At 46.4% G+C, this 13,091-nt stretch overlaps 1 protein-coding gene across 1 annotated transcript in view; it reads left to right on the forward strand.

The window, feature by feature from the left end:
* Window positions 1-13,091, forward strand: part of jarid2b (jumonji, AT rich interactive domain 2b) — a 100,205-nt gene that overhangs the window by 80,986 nt on the left and 6,128 nt on the right. Inside the window, exons 5-8 of the mRNA XM_035681230.1 lie at window positions 476-694; window positions 4,165-4,406; window positions 9,839-11,303; window positions 12,589-13,090. Of these exons, the coding sequence (XP_035537123.1) occupies window positions 476-694; window positions 4,165-4,406; window positions 9,839-11,303; window positions 12,589-13,090 (2,428 nt within the window). The remainder of the gene's footprint in view (window positions 1-475; window positions 695-4,164; window positions 4,407-9,838; window positions 11,304-12,588; window position 13,091) is intronic.

Raw genomic sequence — 13,091 nt, forward strand, 5'->3', positions numbered from 1 at the left:
GGGATGTGTGTGTGTGTGTGTGTGTGTGTGCGTGCGTGCGTGTGCGTGTGTGAATGTAACAATGGAGCCGCTATGTGCAGAGCAGTTTACAAAGCATCAATAGGCCACCAACTGAGATAATAACAGATGAAAAAAACAGCAGCACAATCACCATTATTCACAAACGCTTGAGCAACTTCTATTTATACATTAATATTTCACCACTTACATAGTGATGTTGATTCATCTGTAATGTCAGAGATTAGAATGAAAAAAAGAAATTTTTTTTCCATACATGGAAACAGCTGGGGGATGTCAAAGAGGATAATATTTTGTGTTTTTTGGTGCCTTTTTCTTATTTCAAATTGTCGTTCTTTCCCCTTTTCTTTTCCTTTCTCTCACTCCTCCCTCCACCCCCCCCTGCCCTACCTCTTTATTATTCATCTCCCCTCTTGGTGTCCCTCTCTTCTCCTTGCCTCCACCTCTCTGCACTCAGGTTCAGCGGCCCTGCCCAGCAACATGGCCTACTTCGGAAGCTCCCAGGAGGAGGAGGACCTGGAGGAGGACGACCTGGAGGAGGAGGAGGAGGTGCGGAACGGAGGTGGGGTCCACTCTCACGGTGGGGGAAGCAGCAGCCAAGCCTCGGCCTCCTCCTCCTGCCACTCGACACCCCGCAAGGGCAAGCTCCCCGCCAGGCAGCCGCTCAACGGGCATGGTAAAGACGAGACTAGAGCTTGGAGATAATACTTATCATACTAACACACTTCTTTTGTCTCTCAGTTGTACCTTTTATGTAGAGTATATCATTAACTCTTTCCCTACTATTCCCAGAATTTGATAAGAAATGCAGTCGTTATTAAGTAGGACCAGTTTTGTGTCTAATGGTCCTCAGAGATCCTGCCTGTGTTTACCGTCTGAAGAGAAGGGGAATGAGAAGGAGGAGTTAACAGAGGAGAGAGAGAAAAACAAAAGAGAAGAGGTTCAGGAGTGCCATGTGTACAAGATGAAAGTGAGTGAAGAGGAGGAAAATATGGGGCACTCTGAGGGAGAGAGATGGATGAAGAGGGAGGTGAGGGCAAAGGGAGAAAGAAGGGGAGTGAAGGACGATGCACCAGCAGAATAACTAGAGAGGAATGGAAAGATCCATTTTGGAAAAGGATTCGGAGAGAGTGAAAGATGGAGAAACGCAACAGCAAGAATATTTGGCCAAACAGGAGCACAGAATGAGTCATGGGACAGAGGAGTAGTAGTGCTTGTCTGTGTGTGTGTTTGTGTGTTTGTGTGTATCCCTGTTTGTGTGTGAACGTGAGCAATTTCCTAAGTTTGCACTCTTGTTTTCCACTGCAGAGACTGAGTAAGTCACATGGGATAGCAGAGCAGCACATCGTCTCTTTTCACCCCAATTAACACTTAGCTTGCTAAGCCCTAACAAGGTGTTTATGCATGCACTGAAACAGCTGGCCGGGGCCCTCGACATACACACACAGCGCAGTGACAGCATACTTATCCCCTCGGGGCACGTAGACATTCAGATGAATGCACACACACACACTTGTGCACAACATTTAGGAAATGGCATGCATGTGGCAACTGTGCCCATGAAAACAGACTTGCTCACAATCCCAGCATTGATGACTAGAAAAACAAGTATGCTGCAAAATTCTTCATCTTATCAAGTGATTCTTTTCTCTGTTGTTCAGAAGTGGATTTTTAGAAAACCTTGAAACAAAGAAAATCTGACTTTTAGGGCTTAATCATGAAAATAAGTTGATAAGATGGATATTTTGTTTTTGCAGTGTACAAAGTAAAACATGTACTAATTTCAGGAGGATCCAAAACATTTCTCCTGTGTCTCATTATTTGCTGTGGCATATCATGTTTGCTATATATCCATCTTTTAGTTTTTGAACCTACAGTTGTTCACAGAGCAGTAGAGGGATGATTTTTAACCTGGAGGTCCTCCCTCCCTGGCAGACTTCGGAGACATACAATCCTTCCGGCCAGGCGTTTCCCCATGAAACAAGGGCTGGATTTCATAGTTCCTCTTTTTCACCCTCCCTCCCTCCCTCCTTCCTTTAGTCTGTAGAATTGCCGCCAGAAAGGTTCAAAAGGTGAACGCTTTGCTCAGCTCTTTCCTCTGTCATCCTCTCAAGTGGAATGTGGAGGAGGAGAGAGAGACTGCTGGGATTAAGAGAGAAAGAGGGAGAGAGGTCCATAGATTTGCTTGCACTGAACTCTTAGAGAACTGTGCACTGCCTTTGTGTAGTTCACTGACAGCGTGTATCCCCCCCTGCATATGCCTAGATACATATACTTTTCTCTCATTCCTTCAAGAACATCTGTAGCTGCATCTTGAAACATGAACTGTACATATGCACATATCTGTATCAGGAGCACCAACAGTAGGATAGTGAAACCTGTTTGAACGAATCCAGGCTTGTTGTGTGCATGAGGACAGCTTAGTCTCCTTTCTTATCTCATATACCAACACTGTTTGCAAAGCAGCTTGGCGCCTCCGCTGTGATATGCTAAATAAATAGATAAGAGGGAAATAAGCAGATATACTTTGTAAGGGACAATAGGGATGAGGGGGTTAAGGACAACGAAACAGACGTTTACACACTAGGTGTGCACACGCAGTCAAGACTGGGTCATTGCTCCAGTATTGAGACAGTGTTTATGCTATGTTGGCTATCAAACACACACAAACACATACGCACACCTCAGTAACTTTTGCGGTATTAAGATTGGTGTCAAATGTGACACTTTAATATGCAGCTTGGGCCACTCTCCAGCAGGCGCAGGGTTATATGGGCTCTTAGGAAGGAGGAGAGGAGGGGGTAGGGGCAGTTGAGGAAAAAGGAGAAATAGAATTAGTAAAAGAGGGAGAAACATTTTATTCTGGGAGGTAAAGAGAGACAGGAAAGGCCCACATTGTAGGCCATTCATCAGTGCTCCGTCTCTCGGCTTCTCTCTCTCTCTCTCACTCGGCCATGTGCCATGTTGACATAGCTAAATTAAACAGCTTTTATTGGGCTCAGTTTCTTGCTTAGCTCACTTCTCAAAATGTCAGGATTTCTCATTCTTTTTTTTCATTTTTCATTGAGCCAGGGGCCCCAAGAGACCCCAAGACACCCCAAGACACTCACTTGTGGCTATGAGTGGATAGGCGTATACAGTGTACACATACACACTTTTGCAGACAGAAACATGCACTGATGTTTAAAAATGTACGCACATGTAGTCTAACAGAGCATATTGTAGATTATGTGCATTGCATGTATATTGTAAATGCTATGTGTTTGAGTGCTGTGGCCTTCTGTCATTCTTTCCATGCAGCCTGTTGGTATTTAGGTGCCATGAAACTTTAAATTGAGCCTCATAAAGGCCTAAGAGAGAGCTATTGAATGTGTATGTTAATTGGCTCGCTCCTGTTCGACTCGTTTAGCATCATCCTCGGGGGTTGATGTAGTCTAACTCCATTTTGAACAGGTTCATTGACATGTAGTATAAAGACGTTTTCATGCACACCTTAAATCATGCATATTTTACTGATTGGGGGCTATATGTCAGCCAAAAGTCCGTCACTCCAATGTTTGTGCGGGCTTTTCCACTTGGTCGTTGTGGTTTGGTGCCAGCAGTTTATAAGCAGTTCTGCACTATGGGGGGGTATTGAGACTTATGTCCACATACTGGCATTGGCATAGGTTGACGGTAGCCTGAAAAAGCATAGTTTATATCCTATTAAAAGTATTCATACCTTGCTACCTTATAGGGACTTTTCACAGTGTCTTGTTTTCTTTGCAGTGGCTTGATTTGTTATTTTATCTGTTTACTTTTGACTTGTTGTGCACAGTAGGAGTTTATGCTGCAGAACTTGTAAGAAATATATTAAATGTGTACATATCATATAAGTCTCAATAGTGAATCATGCAACGCTTTACAGCAGAGTCTGTCCTTTTGCTGCACTCTTAGCAGAACCCTAAAACTAAGAGGCAGCCCAAGACGTCTCCATTATCCTCACAAAGTACTGTATATGAAGACATGCCTATTTTATATACCGGGAGCAGATAGCTAAATAAATAAAACCAGTTAGCTGGTCCGGATGCAACATTGTATGTAAAAACAAAAACTTCTTCTCTCCATAAAAGCAACCCATCTGATTCCTCTGTTTCTCCCCTCCAGTGTTCAACAGCCATGGTAAAGCAGGGACCAGGGAGAGCCCGAGGCCCAAGGCGGGAACTCACGGCAGGGATGCGCCTGCCCCGCCACTGCCACCTCCTCCACCTCCACCTCCGCCCCTCCTGAGGGAGCGCAGTGAGCGGGCAGAGGCACGGGAGCACGTGAGGCAGCAGGCCCTGGCCAGCGGTCGAGGCTCAGCCAACGGGCTGCCATCGAGGAGAGCTGCTGAGGAGCTACGCAAACAGGTACTGTACAGACAGGAGTGCCCAGTATTGGAATTTCTATAAGATGACAAAGCCATAACGTGCTAAATATCACACCGCTTTAAAGCATTTTTATGGCCTCCCCAGGAGAGCTTGGAAAATGTGACGGTAGCATGCAGGGGAAGTATTCTCCTAGAGGGGAACTTTTGTGGCAGCTGAATGGTTTGTATTAGCTCTGCTAAAACTGGGGTGGAATATTCTGTATTAACAGGATCGAGGTGCAGAATGCTTGTTTATCTATTTAAAACACTTCCCTCTCTTTCATTTACCCATTGGCCACATCCTCTCTTTGTCTTCCTCTCAATGATTTCTACTAACTACTCCTGTGCCTTTCTTGTCTCCCTCCTATACTCTTGTTTTTTTTATTTTTATTTTTTTTATTGCTGGTCTGCTCCTTTGCCTGGCCTTCTCTGTGCTCTTCCTTATACTTTCCTCTCTTCTTGCAGCCACTATCTTCTCATCTCTTTGCCTTTTAACTCCTCTCCTCTCCTCCCCTCTCCATCCATTGTGTCTGGGAGAGTAATGATTGTATTTTGGCCTGCCATGACTGCAGCTATATTTAGTAGTGCTGGCTAGGGGCTGTGAAAGCCTGCCTCCCTCTCCATGACACTAAGCAGGTTTCAAGGAACCCCACAAGGAAGAGGAGGAGGAAAAAGAAGAGATGGGGTAGAGGTGGCTTTGGTTAGAAAACTGGCATTTTTATGATCACATCAGCTAGTCAGAAGCATTTGTCTGCTGATCCATCTCCTAGTGTTGCTCCCTCCTTTCTGTCTTATTTTCCATTTCCTCCCCTGCCTTGCCTTTTCCTTCCTGTTGAATGCTAACTTCTGTCCGTTGTTGTTGTTGTTGTTGTAATGTGCTGCTGCAGACCGAGGCATATGCTTCAGGTTTTTAAAGTGGCTGGAATTGTCCAGTAAAACCAACAATGAATCTCAATGAGAGTGACTGTCTGCCAAGACAAACTTCAGCCTCACTTACTCACTAGTCTTTGTTCTGTGGCTCTTCCACTACTCTTTCTCCTTCTTTCTCAATTCACTGTTGGCACCCTGCATGGTTCTCCAAGACTCCTCTCATACTGTGTGTATTTTGTTGTTCCTCCTGCACTCTCATTCCACCTTTTCTCTCATTGTATCGCCAGCTCTCTCAATCTCTTTCACTCGTTTTCTCTTCATGCTCCACTCTCTCTCTCTCTTTCTTTCTTTCTGCTCCTGTGTCAAACAGACGGATCTTGCCCTTGACAACATGGCTCCAATCATTTGGAAGGATTAGTGCTTTTTTTCCTTCTGTTTTCTCTTCTCGCTCTCAGTTCAATTAGCATGAACAGTATGTGTGTTAACCGTGTGTGTGTGTGTGTGTGTGTAAAGGCGCACACACATTTGCACACACGACCAACTGTGAAAATACAGGCTAAGCCATATAAAAGGTTAAGTGATTATGTAGCCGTAAAACGAACTAGAGGTTGTGTGTGTAAAACCGGAGGGTAAAGGCATTATCATAATTCAATTCACCGTGATTCAGTTCTCCCAAATTTAATAGGAGCTTGTATCAACAAAATACATGCGCCATAACAGGACCTTTTTATAAAACAATATGATTCTATCCATTTTAATTAAATAACAAAAGTGGGGATGTCAGCAAAGCGGTTGCACACAGCAGCAAGCGCAGGTGGGGTGTGCAGGGCTAAACCATTTAGCCGACTCTGCATCATTTGAAAAGGACTCTGCACTTTCTTGTTTGGTTGTTTGTCTTGAGCCATCCTCAATTAACCTCCCCCATAATACTACGACATGTAAAAAATTACAAAACATAACAAGCAAACCGATCAGAGTTAAATGCTCATTGAAGACTACACGATGTGTTTCTCTCTGTATTTTTGCAACCAGCCTCTTTCACCATTGAATGAACAGCTACTGTATGTAGATCTCTCACTGTTACAGTTTTGTATTGTGTGCGTTATTAGTGCCAGGCTGTAGTGACCTTTCTCTAGCTGCTTAAAAGTCAACCTGCCCAGGGCCGCATCACATCACGCCCTAATAAGACAGCAGAGGGGAAAAAAGGCTTAAGCCGGATTTATGCCTTGCCGTCAAGGTGTTCCAGCAGTCGCGCCGTAAATGACTCTGGCATAGGAATTGATTTACAGTTCAGCATAGGATTTAACCCGTTGATTGTCATCGCACCAACGTAACACTTGATGGATGTGCAACACGCTGTCAAGCTGTGTCGCGCATTCATTATATTCCCAAATTTATAGTGTTTACATTCTTTCATTCTCCTTCTGACAGGCACCATCATAGTGAGGAGAAGTGTTTGCACTGGAAATGTCTTTTTAGCTACATCACAACATTACTGAGCCTTACTTCAACCCTGTCCATGTTATCTTCACTTCAACAATCACTACCAGCATCAGAAACATGTCAAAGCTGACCAATCATAGATCTTGTGGTCTCCTCGTGGTGCCTTTGTTGCCCTGATGTGTAGTTGCATCTTGATGCAAAAAAAGGGTATGAATGTGTCTGACAATGCTGCGTGTAGAGCCTTATGCGCAACCCTGTCTGCATCTCCCTTCTTCTGTCTGTCAGTCAGCAGGGCTTTGCAAGGGTTAAACTTTCCCCTGTCTTCTTCTATCCTCTGGCTGGCCTTCTCTCGCTGTCTGTCTTCCTCTCTCTCCCCCCTCTTCTTCTCAGCTCCTGCAGATGTTGCCTGTTAAAAATCTTCCTGCCAGGCCTCAGCTGGGCTATAGCAACACATGATGTCATCTAGACCCACCTCCCTCTCCCTCCCTTTCCCTCCCCTTCCCCGCTCACATGCGACCGAAATCCACTCCAGAACTGCCTGCCTGACTGTGTGTGTGTGTTCTATTTTTTCCCTCTGGCTTCAGTGTGTTTCTTGTTCTGTTCATCGTCTTTCTCATTTCTGTTCGAATTCTCTCTGCCAGTGGCTGTTAGCAGGAGTGAATGTCCCTATCCTTTTATGGATTTCTTTCGACCTTTCTGTCTTTTCCTTCCTTCCCCAGCAAAGTATCTAAACTAGCTCTTGCCTCTTTACTCTGCCTCGTATTTTCCCCTGTCACCACTCTCTTGCCATCCTCGTTTTCCACCAGACCAAATAATTAAAGAGAGAAAAGTGAGGGAGACTTGCCAAGCCCCCCCCTGAAGAGAGCCGGTCCTCTGTGCCCTCGTGTGGCAGGAAGCGGCCATGACAGTGTGTCTCTCAGACTCAACGCTTTGTCAGCAAACTGTGGCTGGACAAATATAGTAGCTATCTGCTGCTTTAGCTGTTAGATGTATTTCAGCATCAGTGTAAGGCTAAAACTGTCACTTTGAACTTCATATTGATTCAGTTAATAAACAGTCAAATAAGGCAGTTTGAACTTTCTGAGATTATGTGTCAGATCGGTCATTAATTCTTAAGTAAAGTCATTAAGAGTCCACAGCCATCCTTTATCCACTCATTTTGTTGATAAATTCTCTCTTTCAGTCTCCCTTATATCCCCTTCCTCTCCTCACTCTCTCCTTGTCACCTTGTGTTTTTCCATTGTGAGGAGGAGTGAGTGTGTGTGTGTGTGTGTTGGGGGGGAATGATTGACGGAGGCAGGGTTAGGTTTCAGTCCCCCCTTATCTTTTAATGGCCTGGTCTTTGTGTCGGCCCCCCGCCACCTGAGACAAACACAATACAATACATGCGCACACACATGCACACACACACACGCACACGCCACCACCACAAACCACACACACACCAACACACACACACACACACAAGTGTGACACTAGAGCCCTTCAAAGGCAAACCTGTCAATGGGCCGGCTGTCACCTCCCTCCTGTGGCGCCCCGACTGTGATTGATAACTCCATCTCTCCCATCCCTCCTCCTTTCTTTCCTCTGCGGTTCACTTCCAGCTGGTCTGGACAGAAAGACACACAGATACTGTAGATAAATGGCAGCGGAACATGATTACAGATGCAAATTTCAATGTTTTGTAATGACAATCGGGGGTTTACGTGCCAGTGTGCCTACCCCATACTGTGCACTCATCATTTAGATATTTGAGAATAAAAACATAAAGAAAAAGCATATTTGTTCTGTTTGAAAATATTTTGAAAATAAAATGTACAACTACAGAAACATGACCTGCAGCTCAACCCATTCAGATACTGGCAACCAAATACTGATCTATAACTTTGCAAAAGCTCTGCACACTGGAGGGCCTTCTCGCACGCACACAAACACACGCAGGGAATGAGAAACTGGTGGCAGCAGTGAAAGTGGGCCATGAAAACAACATGGAGACGAGGGGGGAGAGGAAAAAAGTGGATATTCTTAGAAATGCATACAGTGGAAATATAAGTGGGATACAGGGAATGAAGTGAGAGAGTGAAAGGCAGAAACAGCTAGACAGAGTCCTCTACACAATTTAATTTTACACAATGGATTTTAACATGTATTGATGCAGCTTTGCACTGCAAGGAGAGAGGGTGACCATGTTTCTTACCACAGCTGTAGTCAGTGAGCCAGCCGTGGAACCAAACACCAAACCCCTGATCTACAGCTGGGGGCCTCAAAGACTTCACTCTCATGCATGTGCACACACACACATACTCGCTCCATTTCACTGTCTCTCTCTCACACACACACAGGACCTTTATTCATAGCACAAAAATTGAATTATAGCATTTAAGGAAACCCATGGCAAATAAAAGGCTGTTTTTATGTGCCCGGATGCGATTTTATTCCATTCCAATGACCCCACCTCCTACCTCATACTGTCCAGCCATCTGCTAGCAGAAACCATGGAGCCATCCCTGCTTTCCCTCTCATGTCTACCATCTCATTTTTCCACCCGATCTAAACTGTTGTTTATCTCGGGATGTAGTGGTTTTGGTTTTGGTTTGCACATATCCTTTTCTAAATCTCAGCCTTTGTGTTGACAGCAGTTTGAGCTGCAGTTTACACAAGTGTAATGCATTTGAAAGTATAGTAATCAAGACAGTTGATTGGCTCTCTAATGAATAGCGTAGGTTTCCACAAATAGCTTTAGTCTGACTGGCCAAATGTTTTACTGCAGTGCTAGCATCTGAATGTGTGTCCGCTTCATTGTGGAGTGTGGGTGCGACCACGCCCCTGCATGTGTCTTGTCGTACTTTCTGATTAAAGAATTTTATCTGTGTGTGGGTACATTTTGCTATTTTTAATGCAATAGTACTCTTAACTTTCACATGCATGTGTATAATGTTAGAGAATAAATAGGAAAACAGGCATTTTTGAAAGGGACCGGGGGGTACATTAATAATGCCTGTTTTCCTATTTATTTCCTTATCACTTCATATATATGACAGATCCACAGCATTGTGATTCTTTAACCTATTAATCTAACGTCGTTTACTCTCTCTCCCCCACTCATTCTGTTGATCTCAGGTCTCTAAAGTGAATGGGCTGACGCGGGCGGGCTCGGCACAAGCTGTCAGTGGTGCCAAAAAGAGCCGTGACTTCCGACTGCCGTCCAAAACTGTGAAGAAGTACACAGCCACCGTGTCCAAGGGCCACGTCACCTACACCAAAGCCAAACAGAAAGAACTGGGCAAGAAAACCAAACTCAGCAGCAGCAACAAACACAACAGCGGCGCCTCGGCAACATCGTCAGCGAACAATCACAATCAGCACAGCCAGCCAGCAGCCAGCAATGGGCTGGCCAACTCAGGAAAAGCAGCGGCACCAGCCCACCACAGCAATGCAAAAACTCGCAAACAGGTGCTACTATCCAATGGGCTGCACATTGTGGCTGCCGGTGCCCGCCTCAACGGCAGGCTAAATGGGCAGCGGCACAACACCCTGGTCAAGGAGGATGGACAGAGACAGTGCCAGCGCCAGCAGGGCCAGGGGGAGTGCCCAGGTCGAGAGGGACTGCGCAACTCCAAGCGGCGTCTGGAGGTGGTGCTTAACTCAGTGGGGACAGGGGTCGTTGAGCAGAAAGCCAAAACCACTGGCAATGAGGCCAAAAAGGCCAAGCTTCAACCCACGCCTCTGGAGACACGCAGCAGCAGCAAGAAGATCAATCAAGAGAAAGCTGCCACACAAACCACCAACTCTACCACTCCAATTTCTAATGGACATGAATCAGAAACACCCCCCTCTCCTAAACAAACTCCACCTGCAACCCCACTTCCACCTCCTACTCCCCCTCCTCATCAAACCCAACCTCCCTCTACACCAGCAGCCAATGCGGAGCCGTTGAACCAGCGACCCAAGCGGGCATCGGCCGGCAAGCTGATGTTGATTCGACAAGCACAGCAGCAGCAGAGCAGGTCTCATGGTCGGAGCTCCTCCTCTTCCTCCCCTTCATCAGGCCAGAATCACCCACAGAACCCCAGTCGTGCCAGCACTACCTCAGACCCCCAACAAACCTCTGTGTCCTCCTCCACCACATCCTCTCTGCTTACTTCCACCAACAACCCTGGACAGCTCAAACCAGCAGCATTGCGGCCCGCTGACCGTGACAAGGAGTGGGAGCGAGAGAAAGAGATGGCACGCCAGAAGGAACGCGAGCAGGAGAAGGAGTGGGAGCGCCAGCGGAGCAGGCCAGAGGGCTGGGCAGCGCTGGGTGAAGCCCCTGTCTTCCGGCCAGTGCCCCGGGAGTTCCTGGACCCCCTGGTGTACTTGGATGCCGTGAGGGAACAGGCCGAGGCGGCTGGCATGTGCCGCGTGGTCCCGCCACCAGACTGGCGGCCAGAGTGCAAGCTGAGCGAGGAGATGCGTTTTGTTACACAGGTGCAGAGGGTCCACATGCTGGGCCGGCGCTGGGGCCCCAACGTGCAGCGACTGGCCTGCATCCGCAAGCACCTCAAATCTCAGGGCATTACCATGGATGAGCCACCTGTCATTGGTAAGTGAACCAGACAGACAGACACACATATGTATATATGAATTTGCACAAGGCAATTTAGTGAACAAAACTCCTTCCGGGATCGATTGAATTAACTAAGCAATAAGCCACAGGTTTCTTCCTGCAGACTGCCACGAAGGGCCGGAGCTATCGATTTTACGGTAGTGAATTAATCCCAGACACCCCGTTCCAAAGTGAGGCCTCCTCTCTAGTCCCTGTCTATACTTGTGGTTGTTTCTCTTTCACAGCTTTTCTTGAAGTGACACAGTACATCAAAGGAAGATAATGTACCAAATGTGCTGTTTGCCTTCTCAGTATCGTGCAGTTTTTAAACTGTGTTTTGTCACTCGTGCTGGGCTTTATAAAGCCATGACAAAAGCAGCCAGTAAGCAAGCATCACAAATATTGCTATTTCCATTGGTATCAGTGGTGCTCTGAAAGCTTCAGTTTCATTCCGCCTGATTTTATCTTCCCGTTTATAGATGACAATAACAATGTGGAACAACTTGGCGAGGGGCCTGACAGGCCACAAAAACAGTATTTTCCCTCACAATGACATCAGCATTTTATGAGCATATAGCCCCAGTTTATCCAGAAGCTCTATGTGTGAGTTTTCTGTATTTGCACATCTATGCACCCCATACATGCACATATGTGTTTGTTGAATTTTATTAGTTTTGCACTGGCTTGTGCATACACTGTGCTGTGTTTGTTGCGTTTGTATACAGCTGTATTCAGATTATCCCAGTGTGAGTACAGTTGGTATGCGGCTGTTTGCCAGAAAGACCTGGCACCCAGTGAGCCACAGTGGAGGCTTCAACCAGCCAGGATACCCTGGTTCCAAATGACTTCCTTTACTGTGCCCAGAAGATCAGTTCTACATTAGCAGAATGTGTGTCTCTGTTTGGCACAATGATGGCTCAGATCATTTTGAAAGGTGATAGCTCAATTGGCCGTTTCAAATAAAATGAACTGGCCTGGATGAAATGGCATGTTTAGCCAAAAGAGCAGATGCTCCAAGATAGCTTCTTGATTTGATTTGATTTGTGTTTTTTTTTTCAAAACCTGAGTTTGAAGTGAAAATGGGCAACTTCTCAATGTACACATAGCATTGTAAGGTGGGACAACATTTCTGGTAATGAAGATGACACCTTCCTTTGGTTTTAATATTAGTCTAAAAGGCACAAGGAGCCGTATATCATATTTTTTAAATTTAACCACACTAAGCTCACTTCTCATGTTTTCCTTGAATTAACCTTCATCTGTGTCCTCCTGCTCCACCCAGGTGGCTGTGAAGTGGACCTGTCACGTTTTTTCCAGCTCATCAATGACATGGGCGGCATGCAGCAGGTAATGGACCTGAAGAAGTGGACCAAGCTGGCCGATCTTCTGCGTATCCCTAAGTCAGCGCAGGACCGGCTAGCCAAGCTGCAGGAGGCCTACCTCCAGTACATTCTCTCCTATGACTCGCTCAGCGCCGAGGAGCGCCTCCGACTGCAGGCTGAGGTGCTGCATGAGAAAAAGAACCTGGAGTCGCGACGGGGCCCTCTGGAGGGGCTGTCGGACTCCACAGCACCTAGTGCGCTGGTGCTGCCACGCTATGAGCCCAAGAATGGGCTAGTAGGTGGGATAGTAGGAGGGGCGACAGGGCACCACCGCACCAATGGAGTGTATGACCGTCTGAAGGAGCTGGAGGCTCAGGTCAAAGCGGGCCGGCGCCGGCTCTTCGCTCAGGAAAAACAAGGCAAAGAGGACAGGCAACACGGGGAGGAGCAGCAGCAGCAGCAG

The sequence above is a fragment of the Morone saxatilis genome, unplaced genomic scaffold (assembly GCF_004916995.1).
Source record: "Morone saxatilis isolate NCDOM2014 unplaced genomic scaffold, NCSU_SB_2.0 Contig9, whole genome shotgun sequence".
In the NCBI taxonomy this organism is placed as follows: domain Eukaryota; kingdom Metazoa; phylum Chordata; class Actinopteri; family Moronidae; genus Morone; species Morone saxatilis.